At 41.7% G+C, this 18,847-nt stretch overlaps 1 protein-coding gene across 3 annotated transcripts in view; it reads left to right on the plus strand.

Annotated features, from left to right (window-relative positions):
* Positions 1 to 4,589: 4,589 nt before the first annotated feature.
* The window catches only part of tfb1m (transcription factor B1, mitochondrial), a 62,964-nt gene continuing 48,706 nt past the window's right edge, over positions 4,590 to 18,847 (plus strand). The window contains exons 1-6 of one of the 3 annotated variants that reach the window (XM_089004228.1): positions 4,590 to 4,658; positions 5,694 to 5,842; positions 6,332 to 6,483; positions 6,696 to 6,804; positions 8,023 to 8,174; positions 8,596 to 8,715. In XM_089004228.1, the coding sequence (XP_088860354.1) occupies positions 4,615 to 4,658; positions 5,694 to 5,842; positions 6,332 to 6,483; positions 6,696 to 6,804; positions 8,023 to 8,174; positions 8,596 to 8,715 (726 nt within the window). In that variant the 5' untranslated portion in view covers positions 4,590 to 4,614. Of the gene's footprint in view, positions 4,798 to 5,693; positions 5,843 to 6,331; positions 6,484 to 6,695; positions 6,805 to 8,022; positions 8,175 to 8,595; positions 8,716 to 18,847 lie in introns of all 3 variants that reach the window. The other 2 variants (XM_089004230.1, XM_089004229.1) reach the window with 2 other exon arrangements.

Below are 18,847 nucleotides of genomic sequence, written 5' to 3' on the forward strand. Positions count from 1 at the left end.
ACCCTTAACTCTCTCTCTCTCTCTCTCTCTCTCTCTCTCTCTCTCTCTCTCTCTCTCTCTCTCTCTCTCTCTCTCTCTCTCTCTCTCTCTCTCTCTCGCGCGCGCTCTGTGTCTCTCTCTCCTTCTATCGATCTCTCTATATCTATCTCTCTGTCACTCTCTTTTACTCTCTCTCTATATATATCTCTCTGTCTGTCTCTCTTTCATTCTCTCTCTCTCTTTCTGTCTCTCTCTCTGTCAATCTCTCTCTCTGTCTCTCTCTTTCACACTCTCTCTGTTTCTCTCTGTCTCTCTTTTTCACTCTCTCTCCCTCTCTCCATACCTTGCTCCCTCGTTTACTACCACAGCCTATGCAGTTATGCTAAAACACAGTAATCTTTTCCAGAAATTACATGAGAATCTAAATGTTCACATAAAAAGGAGGACAGTTAGGATGTTTTGATCTCATAAGAAAATAACTTTGTCCCCAGAGGTAAAACTATATACGTACAGTCTCCTGTCCTTTTTGCAAATCCTTTGACCATCTTGTGCATTTCTGCTCTTCAGAGTTACAGGAGCTGAAAAAGTTTCAGTCTATATATAACTCCTCCTCCTTTGCCAGCATGGTTGCAGTGGGCAGCTGAGGTTATCTGAATCTCAGACGATTTAGTCGGCCAACAAGACCACTAAATCTTCCCATTGACCTGGGATGACAGCTGAACCATGTCATAGTGCTCTGAAAGTACGGTGACAGCAGACATCCAACTACTGACGTTTAGGTGGACTTGGAGTGAGAGCATGAGCCAAACTTTCCAACACTTCTGTAGTTTCACTTGGTCGCTGTCTCTGCCACAATGTAAATATAGACAGTGAGGTCAGCGCAATAGCATACTAGTCATTGAGCTTGAGAATTCATTGAGTTCACTTGCCTCAATAGGTCCAAAAGAGGAACATTATCAACAAAATATCATTAGATCAGACCTCCTTTAAGGCTGGACAGTCCAGAACTTGTCAATCCAAGTCAACCAAAGCCCTGTTAGCCTGGGATAAAGTGTGCCAGGGGATCCTGGCCATTCCTTTGTACATGCTCAAGTCCATCACATTATCTGTGATGTATTAAGCTATCACACCTGATAATTTGGTCACCGAAAGTATACTGCAGTGAGTGTTAAAAAGGAAACATCATTTTTGTCATTTTGGTACACTGCACTGCACCTTTATTTGTTCTTCATATATTTCATATTCTTGTTCAGCAACCACCAAGCATTTTGCTCCGATTTTCAGATTTGCAACAAAACGTGACGCCAATTTTTCACTTGGCTGACTGCTGGTGGTTCGTTTTTCTGCAGTTATATTAACTTGCTTTCAGTGAACACAACTGTGACACATGGTTTTGTTCAAATGAGCTCAAACAAAAGGGTGCAAAGCCAACATGTCAACATCATGAGAAACTATACTGAGAATATGGATTATTTTGAACTTTTTCTGATGCATACTATGTGTTGAGTAAAGACCTGATATACAACGTGAAGACACTGCTCCCATGATGTCAGGCCACTGATGGTGTACTGGTTTATTTGTCCGACTTCGTTCAAGGCAGTGTAGATTCAATTCAGATGATGTAAATATAAGTATGAATATTTTTCTATAGTTGACCCATTAATGAATGACATCTATCTATCTATCTATTTATCTATCTATCCACCCGTCCACCGACCCACCCACCCATTGTATTGGTTTCAACAGAACATACTGACTATATTTCGTTAGAATGCTTGCTTCAGAGTAAAGAGATGAGGAGAATTTGGTTCGACAAGATCAATACTCTGATGTACATGTACATCTCCAGTTGAGGAAAAAAAAATGGTAAATATGATGTAAAAAAACTTCGGAAAACAAAAGAAAAGATGTATCAAACAGGGATTATATAAATCTCTGGGAGGTTATTTTCAAATATCATGTGACTAATGCATTCTGTGATGCACAATGACCTGATCCCAGAGCAGTATTGTCCCTATGTAGTGCCATTATCAACCTGGGAGGGTGTTGTGCTGATGTCATGTTGTTGATGGAGTGAAAGCATACTGCACAGCCCATCCGCTTGATAACTTCTGACGTCACTTGGCTATCACTTAATTTCTTTGTGTGTGTGTGTGCCTGTGTGTGGGTGTGTGTGTGTGTGTGCGTACGCGTGTGCGTGTGTGTGAGCACAAGACAGAGCACTGGCCAATACGTTTTGGGTTGTACTTATTGTGTCACGTAAAGTTATTCAAAACAAAGGAAAACAATATTTTCCTCCACATTCATTATGATGACATCTTCGGACTTGTGGTATCAAAGAGGAAGGGTGATCCAAAATGAGGTCATGAGAAGTATATTTTGATGGAAGGCCATAATTCCCACACCCTAAACTCAGCCCAAAGTGAAGTCATGTGGTGGGAATCAGCAAGGAAGAGGCCTGTTTGGATTTCACTCTTTATACAGTGCATATCATACGCATGTGACCTGTCCGGCCCAATGTGTTGTAAATCCCACAAGTACCATGGGCAGTGTTTCCCACACTAACTTGATTGATATACATTAAGTAATACTTTACCCTATTTTGGATTGAATTTGCCTTTATTAGTCTCGCAGTGGAGAAATTTATATTTCAAAGCATCAAAGTTCTGAAAGGAATGAAAGTAGAAGAACAAAATTCAGGAGCTGCTGGAAAGGCAGCCACTCTCGCGGCGCCGTCTTGAAGTCAAAAGAACAAAAAAACTAAATAACATGACAACACAAAGACACAGAGAGTCATTCATTCTTAAACACTTACTGTACCCTCTTTGTTACACGAAGCAGTTCCAGATGAAAGAGGAGAGGATCAAAGCATCTCTTCACCAGTAGATCAGGGACATCATGGTGGAATGTGCACGTTGACTACAAGCTAAATGTTGCAAGCAAACATGTAGCTGGAGCATCCCTTGACGGAGAGATTGTCTCACATCTCCTGTCCCACATAAATCCGCTATGACTTAATCGATGAAAATGTCACGTCCGCACGAGGTGTGGTAACAGATCTCGTACGACAAAACGGGGAGTTGGATCCAAAATACTCGATGGAGACAGTAATTGGTTCAAAAGAGGCTTTACTGAGACACGCATGGGGAAGAACAGACAATAAAAGAACAGCGAGGCAGCAAGTGCCGAGCGGGACCAACCTTGCATACGGTGAGGCGAAAAGTCACAAATGAGGAAATACACCGGCAAATACCGAGCCTAACCGGGTGACTTTTATAGTCAGAAGGACACATTAGTGGGATGGGGATCAGGTGTGCGAGCCCGGAGGAGCAGGGAGGGGAGGGACTCGCACCTGACGGCAATCAGGATGTGACAGAAAAGGTTTCTTCAGCCGTCATCTGTACTTCTTTGAAGTTGTCAGACGTTTCGCTTCTTATCCAAGATGCTTCGTCAGCGAACTAGTCTTTCACTCGTAGTTTCGGCCCTATATATATCGCTACTCTCTAGACGTGGCGGTGCCAGACTCTGCTATGATTGCTCCGTGCTCTCAGGTTGGGGGGAGCAGAGGACTACTCCCTGCGGCTACACTGATCACTTCTATTGTCCTGCCTGAGTATGAGGTCTACGACTGGCCTGATTGACCCAGTTGCCCCTGTATCACCTCATCAGCATAACTAAGTCTATGTTGCATAAGAAGTCTGTTGTACGAACGATTAAAATGGAACCTCCCCCCACCATGGCGAATTAGTGAAGGCTTTTGCTGTTTCATGAAAATAGCTTCTTTTACTCCCCTTTCACTAAGATTTTAACCTCATTGTAATCAAACACATGGTTGCTAGCTTTTAGGTGCATATGTAATGCCGAGGCCCACTAGTATTAACCCTGCGATGTTGATAGTCTTTTTTTGAAAATTTATGTAGTCTCCCCAATGTATTTCTCTTTACAATTATCATCTTTACAATGTATTGAATAAACTACATTACATCGTTTTTCATTTGGCAGCCTACGTTTTTGATGCACCAATTTTTGCCTTAAAGTGTTTATCGGTTTGAAATAAGTAGGAATCTTGTGTTGCCAAAGGACTCTTTGTAGTTTTTCAGAAACTCCTTCAGCGTAAGGTACTGCTTCTCCTCTCCTTTTAGTATCTTCAGTTTCTGAAGATCTTCAGTATCTAAAGATTCTAAAAAGTATCTGAAGATCTTCAGTATTTAAAGATACTAAAAAAAGATATTTGTGTGATGATTTTATAATGTGGAGTATCCATCCAGCCATCGATTTTCTGATTACTTTGCAGGTCGGTTGCCAGCCAATGACTGGACATTGATACCATGGGACAAACAAATCTAGTCGTTAAATTATGTTTAAAAATACATCGAAATTATAATGCCCGCACACACACACACATGCACGCACATGCACATACGGGCACGCTGGCGCACACGTACAAGCACGTACAGATACATGCACGTACACGCGCACACACAACAATGTCTCTAAATACCACCCTCTTCTGGCCATAAATCGTTACTACATCAACAACGAACGACTGTTGAAGAGCAACCCTGGAATCCCGCCTACGCCCATTCATTGGTGGAATTTACGAATCTTGCAATCTCATTTGCTATTTCGTCCTCTATGGATGACGAATGCGGAAAACTTGAAGAAGAAAACCAGCAGCGGTGAGACGCGTGGGTCATGTCTTATTTGACTTTGATTGTTTGTATAAAATGTTAATTTAATCTTCCGCCGGACTCGATTTGGCGAATCCTGCCCATTTATCGCCATCGTGAGCTCTTGGCGAATGATTGAGGAGTCAACGTTAGTTACCTTTTGCTAATACAATTCAATTCAATCCAATGCATATTTATTTATATAGCGCTTTCACAACAGCCACAGTTGTAACAAAACGCAGAACCATTATCATAAAATAACAACATGCGATAATATAACCCGATTTATCACACAAGACGTGTTGTAATGCAATCATAATCTTATTACAGAATACGCCTAATGCCTGTACGTCCCACAGCTGATCGATGTCATACTTGTGCTTATTACTAATCGATAGTTCTTTGTATAGCAAATTCTTGATTGCTGATGTCGACGTGTCGTCCAGTCAATGTTAACAGCCGTGGCTAAATTATTTTCTTCCATACGTTTCCATTGAACGAGTTCAACAACGGGTTTCAAATTCATTCATTCGTTTTTTTCTTATTGTTTTTTAAATTGAAAATATTTTGGACGCTGTGCACTTCTGTGGAATGTACCGCACTCGGTGTTTTTTTTATTGTTCCACAAGACGGCGCACATGGACATTGGGCGGAAATGCATAATCTTCACTGTGTGAAGACGCGAGAAAAATCAATCCTCATAGATGGAAATATAAACATAATTCACGCCTGCAAACAAAGTTCTTAATTCATGCAAAAATGTCAAGAGAATCATGCGGGAATTATGACAAAATTAGGACTAGCTCTTTCACATTTCTGTGGGGATGGGGGGGGGGGGGGGGGTTATAATTTATGCCGCCATAAATTATTTGTATGGTGCACAGGCCTTGATAGTGGACGTCTTCTATACTAAATTCTGTCTCTGTGATCATATTTGAGGGTCCACATTTTCTATGTTAGCATTTCCAGACAGTTATGTCTTCCGGGCAATAAGTGAGGAAAATGGATCTGAATTTCCCTTATGTTTTTGTTCTTGCTTTTTAGTGTGTATTTAAATGAAATGGCTGCCTCTGGAAAGCTTGCATCTTTCCGCTTGCCCCCCTTGCCCACTGTCAGCGAGATCATAAAGCTGTTTCGATTGAGAGCAGAGAAACAGCTTTCCCAAAACTTTCTTTTGGATTTAAGGCTCACAGGTTGGTCATACTTCCATACACACTGCACTCTTCTTAGTCGATCTGCAATGCACCAATACCTGCTACTTCCTATTCCTCATTATTTTATCTACACCAGTGCACTTGACTGCACCGCTCTACACAACCGTGTTTCCAGAATTAAAGCAGACAGGCTTTCCTGTTTGGGTCATGTTGAGGAGATCTCTTGCTAAAATGAATAAAGCTAGTCATCAGCTTAATATAATTATATGTAATGCACTGCGAGTCTGATGCGCCCTTCTGTTATTAGACAAGGTGACCGTCAGATTAATGCATCTCATTTTCATAGCACATATCGCTACATCACATTCTATTCATCTAAATTTGGATATGCAGTACTGATAAAGCTTTTTGAATTGAATAAGTTGTGCAATTTGCATTATATATGACTGCTATTAGGCAAAAAAGAATGCTATTCACTGATTACATGGAGAACGGCCTTTATTTAATCATCCATCTCCATCTTTTCAGACAAGCTAGTACGACAGGCAGGAAATTTGAACAATGCCTATGTGTGTGAAGTGGGACCGGGTCCTGGGGGTTTGACCCGGTCCATTCTGAATGCCGGGGCAACGGACCTGCTCGTGGTGGAGAAAGATTCACGCTTTATTCCTGGATTAAAGGTAAATGACTCTCTCCCCTCAATATGGATCAATGTCATTGCGCATTATCGTAGAGAGGAATCTGAAACATGTGCTTCTATCCTTTTGAACACGTTTGAATTCATCTGTTTTCTTGTGCTGCACCATTACCAAGGATGGGGGGCTGATTATGCTGCATCGTTTCAGTAAATGCTCTGCCATATTTGTAATTGGATCTCTTTCTCTCTCCTCAGCTATTGTCAGAAGCTGCACCAGGCAGGTTGAGAATTGTCCATGGTGACATTCTCACTTACAGAATGGACAGAGGGTTCCCAGGAAGCATTTGTCAGCCATGGGAGGCGGGTGAGATTACTTTACTAATGTCATGCTGTGTTACAGTTATCACTGCTCATTTTGATTTATTGTCAAGTTGTGTCCATAATTTGTCCATAATTTGTAAAATGGCTTCAAATGACTTCCACTGAGCATATTTTACAAAGATTCCACTGCATATAGCTATATTTTACGTTTTAAGACTCGTGCTGAATATTCCAGAAGTCTTGCTTTTGAGTTGATGACGATGCCTGAAGTGACGTCACATTCGAAACGCCCCTGACCGAGAAAGCGACACACAATGCATGTTGGGTACTTTTTTTTGTCTGAAAACACAGTGTTGATCGCGAAATTAGAAGGAAAACTACATAAATAATGTGTGTGTCGCAGCCATTTGTAGTAACACGCATAAAGAAGGTGTAATTTTACACAAATTCCCAGTGGACAAATCAGCCCATTTCCAACGGAGCAGAGCAGTCGAGCACTAGCGAAGGCGAACGAGGAAGCTAACCAGAGTTAGCGATTCGGCGCTTGGATAGCGGAAGTTTGATTCATGTTTACTCATTTAGTCACACTGCATGCTAACTGTGAGCTCACCTGGTGAAAGAGAGCAATCGCCATATTAGTGGAGCAAACCGATTGGACAAACATCCACTTTGAGTAACAAGAAAGCATCTTCTGCGAATCTGAACTCTCTGAAGCCATTGTTTTGATTCTGGAGCAAGGCAGTTTGTGAAGGAGTATCCTGATGTGACGTCATGAACAAGGGGGCGGGACTTTCAGAATCTCCCCAGTTTCGAGCTCATTTGTGGCAGTTTTGGTACACTTTAAGTCATTTTTATTGGTGTTTTGCATGTAACTAAAAATATCAGCCTGCGTGTTTTGGATATTTTAGATGCTATAAAACGTTTTTTTGTATGTCAATTAGGAAACAAAAAAACGGTGTCGGTTGTGCTTTAAGTGGGTGGTCCATGGACTACATAAATAACAATTAACCTGACACAGTCAACATGGAATCAGTCTTTGCTGATATGCAACAAAAACAGCCACTCGAACCGCGGATATTGTGGGAGTTTGCAGGTCACCTTACTAAACACAGATAATTTCTATTCCGTACACCTAGTACATTTTCTGACGCACTCTTATTTGTATGTTCAACTTCAGAGGCATCACTGTTCTTGAATTTGTTTTGCCAGGCAATGACATGATACCTGATAATGTAAGCCTTGATGTGCTTTTGTTTTACAGAGCCACCAAACCTTCACATCATAGGCAATTTACCCTTCAGTGTTTCCACTCCACTGATCATCAGGTGGTTGGAAAACATAGCCAACAGGACCGGTCCTTTTGCTTTTGGACGCACCCAACTCACGCTCACCTTTCAGAAGGAGGTTGCACAGGTGCGAGAGTTACATCTTGTCTGTCCTTGTGTCTGGAGACCGCTTTCACATCTGGGAGAGTCCTGGTAGAAGCGTATATTCAAAGTATATTTGGGCCAAACATAAATTTGAATTGGCAAATGTGTGTATGAGTGTGTATGAGAACTATAAAAATAGTCTGAATTAGTTCATCACAAATCTCATAACGAACCAAAATGAGTCGACCACCACCACCACCACCCCCAATACCCACCTCGATTCGGACCCTAAATGCATGACTGAGTAATCATTTATTATTTTTAAGCATGTAGTATGCCTACTTTCCTCAATTTGTGTGGTTACAACTCCAACTGCAAAGAAATGTTGAATGAGCTCACCCTGTTACTGTGTCTTGTCAAACACACATCAGTAAATACTTCTGTGTATTGCCTTCTCCAACCAGAGATTGACAGCCAGCACTAAGAGCAAACAGAGGAGCCGTCTCTCCATCATGGCGCAGTATCTCTGCACCGTCCGCCAATGTTTCACCATCCCCGGAAAGGCCTTTGTCCCCAAACCAAAGGTAAGAAAGAGTTGAAGATTAGTCCGTCTTTACTTTCAGTGCAGTGTGTCAAACGAAGTGTAACCTTTTTGTATATTTTGTTACTGAGGTACTCTGTTCAGTAATCTCTGTGGAGTTGCTTGATTGCTGCCCCTTCAATAATCATTGTCTAATGTGTTTGCTTAAGCATAGAAAATCCACACATGCCTCCTTAGGGGCGTGCTGCTGAAAATAGCATTTCATCTTTCACAGCTCATTTGATTTCTTCATGTGTTTGTTTTCTGAAAGCTCAGTGTTTATTTCAATCAGTTGCATCATTTTAGCTGCAAGGCCATCAATGCCAGTTGTTATTTCATGCTTGTTCCTGGTGAACCGTTTTTGGACTTCAATGATAAATCAGTGACCCCCCTACATTTGGACCCATGTGCCCATCACAAGTCCCCTTGTCATGTCATTCATCCCTCCCTTACGCTTCTTGCTTCAAGGCTTCATTAAGACTGTGTTAAATCAATTTTGTTTCTCTTCTGTCTTTGGACCATTTCTGCGTTGTAATCATGCCTGGTGGGTATTTGAGATGTGGCACCCTCGCGTTGCTTCTCGTAATGAGGCCCAAATTCTTTTTAGGCCCCATTTCTGCCCGTGTGGATCAGCCGAGGAAGGAGACACAAGACGCTTACATAACACACAAATGCAAGATGCTTTTGCTTTACTTTCAGGGTTCGGATTTATAGTAAGACTGGAGGGCGAATCAAGAAATAAAAAGCTTTGCCAGAGAGGCTCATAAATTAAGGCATTGATGCTGGTGTGTAGACAGCTGCATCAAGATATTTATCTTGAGATTATAGAAGAAGAAGCCGCCTTAAAGACTTGGGAGGTTCCTCACAACCTCTTACAAATGAAATACTGTTTTTTTAGTTCCTGAATTAAAGGAGATGTATAAAGTTCATGTCAGGGATGGACTTTTGCTCCCTTGAAGATACTGTGGTGCTTAGGACACACTGCATAAATAAATCATTCCCTGTGAGGAGCAAAATGAGGCAGAATGAATAGGACCAGGGCTGATTTGTCATTCTCTGAGAAGAGATGGCTCCGCTGCTTACACAGTCAGCTGCCACTTAGCACGTTACTTTTATTTACTCTTTTGTCTCTTACTCCTGTCTGACATCACCCACAATGAATATACATCAGCATGCTGTGCTATGAATGTACACAAACATGATCCATATAAAAACGATTAGAGAGGCATCACACTGCACTGTGGATGATTCAGCACCTCCCACATGCCCATACAGGGCATCTTTCCCGCTCTAAATGTTTTAATGGGCACTTGGTAGAAATGATATCATTAGGAAGGATGATGGCGCTTTGATGAGTAGACCCCCTGGTGCCGGTGCCCTATAAAAGATCACCGCGCTCAGAGTGCGTTACCTTATGTACTAAGCCCTAGACACTCTATATGGACTTAAGTTGTGGTAGTCCGGGCCCTTACGCCGACAGCGAATGAAAATAGTGTTATTCCTCCTTTTCAGTTCCTTCTGCTTTTGTGGAGACTTTTTCTCGATCTTGAGAATGTGTTTGTTGGTACTCTTTACAGAAGAGCAGTGGTGAGGTCAGAGATTACAATGTTTAGTGACAGGGCATGGCTAACAATCTATGTATTTGTTCATCCAAGAAGTGTTTGATGATGATGATGAGGAGGAGTTTAAGGTCATGTTCTTCTACACCAAACTCATCCGAGCACGCCTTCATGTACCCTGCTTGTGCACTGGAGCACAGTAATGTGAGAACAGAAAAGGTTCTTCCTCTCTTCAAATAAAATTATTACCAATGTCCTTGTGAACGAGGGATAAATATGCAAATCAAACTAAGAGGTCTAGCACAGCCCCTTATTAGGTAATTAAGAGAGCATTGTGTTTAGATATTTTTCTCATTCTATCTATACCATAGGTGATATGCATTACTGTAATTTCTTGAGAACCACACTTGTGGTTGGCTCATCAAAATCACCCACCAAATGCCCATTTTCGGTCTCACAATGTAGAGGTGCAGGGTTCGATTCCGGCTCCTGCCTTCCTGTGTGGAGTTGGCATATTCTCCCCGTGCCTTAATGGGCTTTATCCATGTACTCTGGTTTCCTCCCACACTCCATAAACATGCATGCCAGGTTTATGGAACACTCAACATTAGGGGTAGGGAACTCCGGTTCCTCAAGAGCCATATCCTGCCTATTTTAGATCTCTTCACTTCAAAAAGCTTATTCAAATGGTGAAGTCATTGATCAAGCTCTGTAGAGGCCTGAAACAATTGAATCAGGTGTGTTGTAGTTTAACAGGCATGATATGGCTCTCGAGGAACCAAAGTTCCCTACCACAGCTCAAAATTGTTCCTTGGTATGAGTGTTGGTGGTTGTTTGTCTCCGTGTCCCCTGCGATTGTGTGGCAACCAATTCATGGTGTCTCGTTCCTACGGCCTAAGGACGGCTGGGACACGGCTCCAGCATGCCCCTGGGGCAGAAAAACAAGCAAACACACAAACAGATAAAAAATAGGTAGGTTATTTTTGAGTAATTGTGGGATTTACCCCTGATGTTCAAACTGTAGTAGAATATATATGTACTTGATTAAGCCATGTCAAAAAGCGATTGATACATTTTGAATCCACCGCTTTGATTCTGTTACGTCTGTGTAAGCTCTCAGTCGTACAGGAGTGGTCCATCGATGAGAAGGTTTCTTCAGCCGTCATCTGTACAAAAGTGAAGGTTTCGGACGTTTCGCCTCCTATCCAAGAGGCTTCGTCAGCGAACTAAAGTCTGACTGGTCGTATCGGCCCCATTTATATATCCCTAATGTCCAGACATGGTGGCGCCGGACACAGCTATGATAGGTCCCTACTCTCAGGTTTACTTTACATGGAAGAGATGGAGAAACAGGCCCTCACATCCTTCCCAGGGACAAAACCTAGACACTGGTTTAGATATGTGGACGATACTTTTGTCATAATTAAGAAACAAGAAATTCAATCCTTCACAGATCACCTCAACTCTGTAGACTTCAACATTAAATTTACTCGTGAGGACATTCAAGAGAACCAACTAGCCTTCTTGGATTGTAAAGTAATTATAAAAGAGGACAGAGCGCTAAAAACAGAAGTCTTCAGGAAGGCTACGCACACTGACCAATACTTACTTTTTGACTCTAACCACCCTTTACAACATAAACTAGGAGTTATCAGAACCCTCCAGCATAGGGCTAAACTAATACCAACTAGCACTGAAGGTAGAGAAAAGGAGTCAAAACATATCAGGAGAGCACTCACTAACTGTGGGTACCCTCAGTGGTCATTCAACAAATGTCAGAAAGAAAGAATAGCGAACGAAACCAATAATTCTCAAGATTCAAAAAGGAGAGGAGTAGCAGTACCGTACATTGCAGGGTTTTCTGAAAAATTACAAAGAGTCCTTTGGCAACATAAAATTCCTACTTATTTCAAACCGATAAACACGTTAAGGCAAAAATTAGTGCATCCAAAAGATAGGCTACCAAATGAAAAACAAAGTAATGTAGTTTATTCCATACATTGTAAGAATGAAAATTGTAAAGAGCAGTACATTGGGGAGACTCAACAAATTCTCAAAAAAAGACTTTATCAACATCGCAGGGATAATACTAGTGGGCCTCAATCGGCAGTACATTTGCACCTAAAAGCTAGCAACCACTCATTTGACGACAATGAGGTTAAAATCTTAGCGAAAGAACATAGATGGTTTGAAAGGGGCGTAAAAGAAGCGATTCTTATAAAACAACAAAATCCTTCGTTAAATCGGTCTGGTGGGGTGAGGTTCAATTTGGATCGTTCATACAATAGCCTGCTGAGGCAAAACAGGTTAGGCAACTTTCGCAATGCTGATGAGGGTCGTTATGCTTATGAGGTGATACCGGGGGCAGTGGGGGTAATAGGCCAATCGTTAGTCAGGAATGTAGGAACAATCAGTGGGGCCACAGGGAGGGGTCCCCCGCCCCTCCCAACCTGAGAGTAGGGACCTATCATAGCTGTGTCCGGCGCCACCATGTCTGGACATTAGGGATATATATAAATGGGGCCGATACGACCAGTCAGACTTTAGTTCGCTGACGAAGCCTCTTGGATAGGAGGCGAAACGTCCGAAACCTTCACTTTTGTACAGATGACGGCTGAAGAAACCTTCTCATCGTTTGATTCTGTTAAAAATGATTTTATGTATTGCCTCCATGAAGTATTTTATTAGTTTTTTTTTTCAACATATTTCTCATTTCAATCATTTTTCCTGTTTAATCTTGAAATGCTACTGGGTTTTGCTTGCTTTTTTCACTTGACTTATAGTAACCCTTTTTTGCAATGATGTAGAAACATTTAAATGTTTGATCATCGTGGTTATTTTATGCCATAAAAAGGTACACAAAAATTCTCAATCAACATTTCTGTCAGGAAAATGAATTCTATTTTTTTGAAACTTTGGAGCAAGAAATATGTTGTAGTTGTTGTGTGGCGCTTATAGAGAGGAGCATTATGTAAAACAGTGGACCAGTGCTTAGCAAGCAAAACATTTCAGCTTACTCATGAAAATTAATTTTCAAGCACTCTATGCACTGATGAGTGCCTTCACGTTTCAGCAAGACTTCAAGCCTTTAAACTGGAATATGCAGGTTCTTTCCAGGCTGTGTTTACCAACCTCTTTTGGGCGAAGGCATCCATTTTGAAAAGAAAAAAATATTGGCCCACTCCCAAAAAAATTACAAAAATAATAACCTCACTTGATTGACCTGACTGAGTTTGGGTTATTTACTTCTGTAATATATTTTTATGAGGATACAAGTTTTTTTTATGAGGACAAGAGGCATATTTTGTGGTATCGGTGTATAACCCCCCAAAAAGAATATATAGAATAAAATGGTAAAATACAGTGGAACCTCGGTTTTCGAACGTCTCACAGTTCGAACCAATCGGAGTTCTAACAAAATATTCGAGAAATTCTTGCTTCGTAGTTCGAACAGCAATCGGTGTTCGAACGCCAATACGACGCGTGAGTGCGTACGCGAGGGTGGGGTGCTGAGCGGCGTACGGGTGTATCGCTCTCTCCGTGACCAACTGTTGTCGCTTGCGGACGTGCTGCGTTTTGCTCTAGCGTTTAATATAGGTATACGAAGAGTTTTCGCCCCTAATCATGCCTCCAAAGAAAGTAAGTGCTGCTAAAAGTGACAAAAGAAAAGTAGTGCGTACAACTATTGCATTTAAGAAAGAAATAATTGCAAAATATGAAGGAGGTGTGCGAGTGTCTGATCTGGCTAGGGAATACACCATGGCGAAATCTACGATCAGTACGATATTAAAGAATAAGGAGGCTGTGAAATCTAGTGATGTGGCTGTGGGAGTGAGAGCAAGTGTCATTGGATAGATATTTGAAGAGAAAAGAACATCCTGTAGCCGAGTCATCCGTAGCTGTCACGTTCCGAGCGAGAGTGACGGCAGCTGACTCGTCGGAACGTAGTGAAATGTTTGGGATCCCAAAGCAGGCGGCAGAGATGTACTACCCAAGCAGGATGTTTATTCACAAATAAAAGAAAACACAGCGAGTAAGAAGGCAGGGGGTGATCCGACCCGCTTACTACGCCAAAAAGCAAATGCCACATGAGGGTGCAAAATTACGGAATCCCGGAAGATGACATAAATTTACCAGACGCAGGGAAAAATCTCGGACCGGATACACTCGCGCATCGAATCAAGATTCCAGGTACGCTGGCGAGGTGAGTCAATCATCCGGCATTGGCGAGGTGATCGCGAACCGTATAAATTCCCTGTGATTAGAGAATTGACAGCAGGTGGAGGGCGGCCGGGAGAGGCAGTCCCGCCCCCCGCTGTCAACTTGCAAGTGACAGGAGCAAAGAGATGGTTTCGGTGTTCGAACAAATCGCTTTTCGAACAGGGTCCTGGAACGAATTATGGTCGAGAACCGAGGTATCACTGTATCGACTTCACTGAATGGGCAAGTGTGTTTGTGTGCCACACACCTATAGACAATGTAATTGTGGGCATTATCTCTTCGCCGGTCTCACCGTTTATGTTAATGAAGAGGGATTTGCTCAAATTGATACACAAGAGGTCTTTCTTTTTGTGTGCTCTTGGCATACCTCAACCCGAGCCTCGTTGTCCTGCTGTCTGTGAGTTGTAGTTCTTCTTAAACTGCCGAATAATTTATACGATCTGGTAAGAACAGTGCTTAAATACCTGTGCAATCAAATCCAAATGAGATTTAATACATGAGCTGTATAAAAACTGTTACGGGTCTCAAAATCGCACAAGAGGGAGTCGGGGTGGGGTTTAAATGGCTACTGTTTCTCTCTGCCGTACTCTGTGTTTCTCGTGGTGATTTTCAGCTTGTAGCAAGTGCAACGTTACACATATGGCAATTAATGATGTATGACAATTTTGGGAAGTGGTTTGAAGTTGTGCACTCACAGGAAAAGCAATGAACCTTTTCAGTATCCAATAAAATTCTGCAGGAGAGGCTCTGGTGCTGGACATGAAACCAACAATGGAATCTTCTTCTTTTCCTTTCGGCTTTTCCCTTCAAGGGGTCGCCACAGCAAATCAGTGTCCTCCATCTTCGGAGGTGCATGTTTGTTTTGGCCAAGCTTTTACGTTGGATGCCCTTCCTGACACAACCCTCTGTATTTATCCGGGCTTGGGACCGGCACAAGAAGACATATGTCCCTTTGTGGCTACCGAACAAGCAACTCGCTCAGTAAAAGGCTCCCAAACACAAAATGGTCATCGGCACAGCAACATTCAAAAAAGCAAGAACTATACTCACCATTTGATGACAATGAAATAAATGGATTTTTTTCTTTTTTTTAAGCACAATTTACTATTTTTTTTATAAAATATTTAAAAATACAATATTGCGGTGTAATTTGTATTAAGGGTACCAAAAATATGGCCAAATGTGATTTGCTGAATATTCACCAGACGGAATGAGGGAGGAATTGTTGCATCTACTGTGCATTAATGGCTACTGTTACCAATACAGTATTGACATGGGGGAGGGTTACCTAGACTTCCCTATTTTATCTGTCAGCCTTGTTCTCCTCATTCCCAGCTGCTTGAGAGTCTTATTGAGTGACTGAGATTGCACTTGGGGCCTTTGGAGAGTCGCGATTGGATGCTTTGATGGCTCTCGAGCGGCTTACACCCGAGGCAGATCACACCTGAGCCCCCCGTTTCTGAATTGGGTTTATTTATTTAGTCACTGATCTGATACATTCTTCCAAAGCCTGATCTTTGAATTTGTGTAATCCTTAGAGTTCGATATTTCATCGCCATTTGTGCCCACCTGGTTTACATTTTTTTCCTATCTATTTTAGCCATCTAAATTTAAAACAAATATGATACTTACAAAAGTTAGGGGTTTTCTTATTTTGCAATGTTCATCTTCATCGGTTAAAATGTATTATTGACAAACTGTTTTCATGGAATTGTACCTTTTGGCTGAGGTTGTTGCCACCTGTAGAGAATTGAAACCCATGATTTGTTTTTTTCCTTGCACGTAATTGGCTGCAGTGAATTATACAATTTGGGTGAAATAGATTTCATTCAACACTCGACTTGATTTCTGTTTTTATTTTGACTCAGATGATATAATTTATTTCAGTATATTTCAGGAAGTGGATCAAGTGTAAGGCGAAAAGTTCGTAAGCTAAAGTGTTTGTAAGCCGAGGTATCACTGTATAACAAAAACCTGATGTGAAGAACTTAATGCAGTGAAAGAAGCACAAAACATACATCTTCAAAACTTGCTAAATTTATGGGCCTGTTTTATAAAAGGTTGTGCAAACACAGAAGGGAACTTGCACATACTGTAAATAACGTCGATGTGGAAGCTACTCAACTAACTAGCTGTACCCAGGTTTACTTCTGCCAAGCTGGCAGTTCATATTCAGGGAGCAGTGCACGTGATTCAGCACTCACAATGTAATTTATCAAACCCAAGACCAATTGTGACAGCTGATTTAGCATCTTTAATTGCACACAATGTAGACAACGTTGCACAGGCAAAATGAGAAGCGCCTTGTCAAACTTTCCTCCTCGTGAGGACCTTAGATGGACTGATGCCACTTTTTTTCTCAGACATAACACAACTTCAACTACTTACATTTGAGTACTCTGCATTACTAAGGCCTAATACTTGATTGTTGTTTTACAACTGTGAGGATTTTTGTTTGTTTAACATCTTCCGTATTCAAGTAATCTTCTGTATTCAAGTATTCTGACATCACTCACCTCAGATTGCCGAACAGAAGCATTGTTGTTGTTTAGAGAGCGGCTATGGGTCTCACAATTACCATGGATGGGTTGCCTTGAGAAAACTAAGGAAATAATGCCTAAAATAATTTTAGCTGTACGTGTAACTCAAAAAATGGTTGGCCAAGTTTACATCACACTTGACCTTTTCAGAGTTCAAGTTTGTGACGATCACAAATGGCAGCTTCTTTATTGTGAGAAAATATAACATTTTTAAGAGTGTCTAGTGAAATAACCATTCAGGCAGTGTTAATCACTGATACAAAAAATAGCTACATTCTGGAAAAACATGCTTAATTTGATAATATTACGTTTTTCAAGATGTCTTACACATTTGCTTGTTACAAGTGAGTAAGCAAAATGTGGCGAAGCCTCATTTTAAGGATTGGGCAAAAGGCTGCTTCATGACAAGATGGATCTGATTTGAGAGCGAGGCCTACTTCCAACAGATGGTCGCCTGTCGTTGCTGGTCGTCAGCCCGGTCTTGAGAAATGGTTGCACCGGGTGGCTCAAGCCAGGTAACTGAGCCTCGGAGGAGGAAAGCCCTACGGATGTTCGCCTCATGAGTTAACACAGTCCACAGGCCAGACGAGCTGAGCCTAAATTAAATTTGTTGATGCCGCATTAAACATCCATTAGAGCTGGTGACTGTCCAGGGAGGATGCAAAATCATTCACCTCACTTATACTTTGGTTTTCTTCTCAGCTATGTTGTTAGTTAGTGTTCCAAGTATGAATGTAGTATTATCTCTTAAACTCAGGATGGTGAAACCATGCAGTGGTAGACACTGTGATGGATATCGTTGCGATGACCCAATGTGGCGAGCGCATATTTATTCCACGGGACCGCACATTTTTCCTCACCTCCTACCGTGCACACACTCGATGGGCCACCGCAATTCATCTCAACCTCTTCCTGCCTCGTAAAACGGGTCAAACGTGGTATCAAGAGGATCGGGGGAAAGTTATTTTCGGGGACCCGTGCCAGCACATTAAACGCCTGAGGGTTTGGACGTGTTAGAAGTTAAAAAATAAAAAGGTTTTCCTCTTCGAGCCGTATGCAGCAGTTTTCAAAATTGTGTTGTAATGTTTGCTCCACGAAGGTGATTATCTTAACATCAGATGTGCTCTTATTGTACGACTTGATAACTACATAGCTACACGACTTTGAGATCACCATGTCGCTATGGGACAAATACGATTTGCTAGTTTCTTCAAATTCAGCCGGGATTTTTTACACACCACAATTAAACTGATTTCGAAACTGAGGTTTGCAGCATAACCAAAATGAACCACAACCAAGGGCCGAACAAATCAAATGTTGAATTAAAACAGTCTGAATGGCTGCTAGTGACGGCCTCCTATAATTCAGTTGCAGTTCACTTTAAAATAAGTGTTGAAATGGGACCAAAATATCTGTTCCACTTTTTAACCTCCTTTTGTTACTCTCCAATGGGTCAGTACCTGACATGGAGCTTGACGCGCTGCCCATTAATTGGCTGACAGAGAGAAAGATTGAAAACAGCCACAAATTAATAGAGACATTTGCGTTGAATGATATGGATAATGTCCACATGGAGCATTATTCATTTGAATTTATTATTCACATATTGCATACAGCCTCACTGGGCCAACAATTATTCGCGTGTCGCTTAGTGCTGAAATATTAAGGGGTCTTCTTTTGAACTGTCAGTGGATTTCTTTTCCCACATAGACCCTTTGTCGTCCCCATAGTTTTTGTACTACCTTCGTCAGCAGTTTACTGGGTTGACAAGGTCGCTGCCTTGGTTCCCCAGCTTTGCATGTGCACCGGGATTATG

This window comes from Hippocampus bargibanti, linkage group LG09 (assembly GCF_051943395.1).
Source record: "Hippocampus bargibanti isolate YZ-2025 linkage group LG09, ASM5194339v1, whole genome shotgun sequence".
Taxonomy (NCBI): domain Eukaryota; kingdom Metazoa; phylum Chordata; class Actinopteri; order Syngnathiformes; family Syngnathidae; genus Hippocampus; species Hippocampus bargibanti.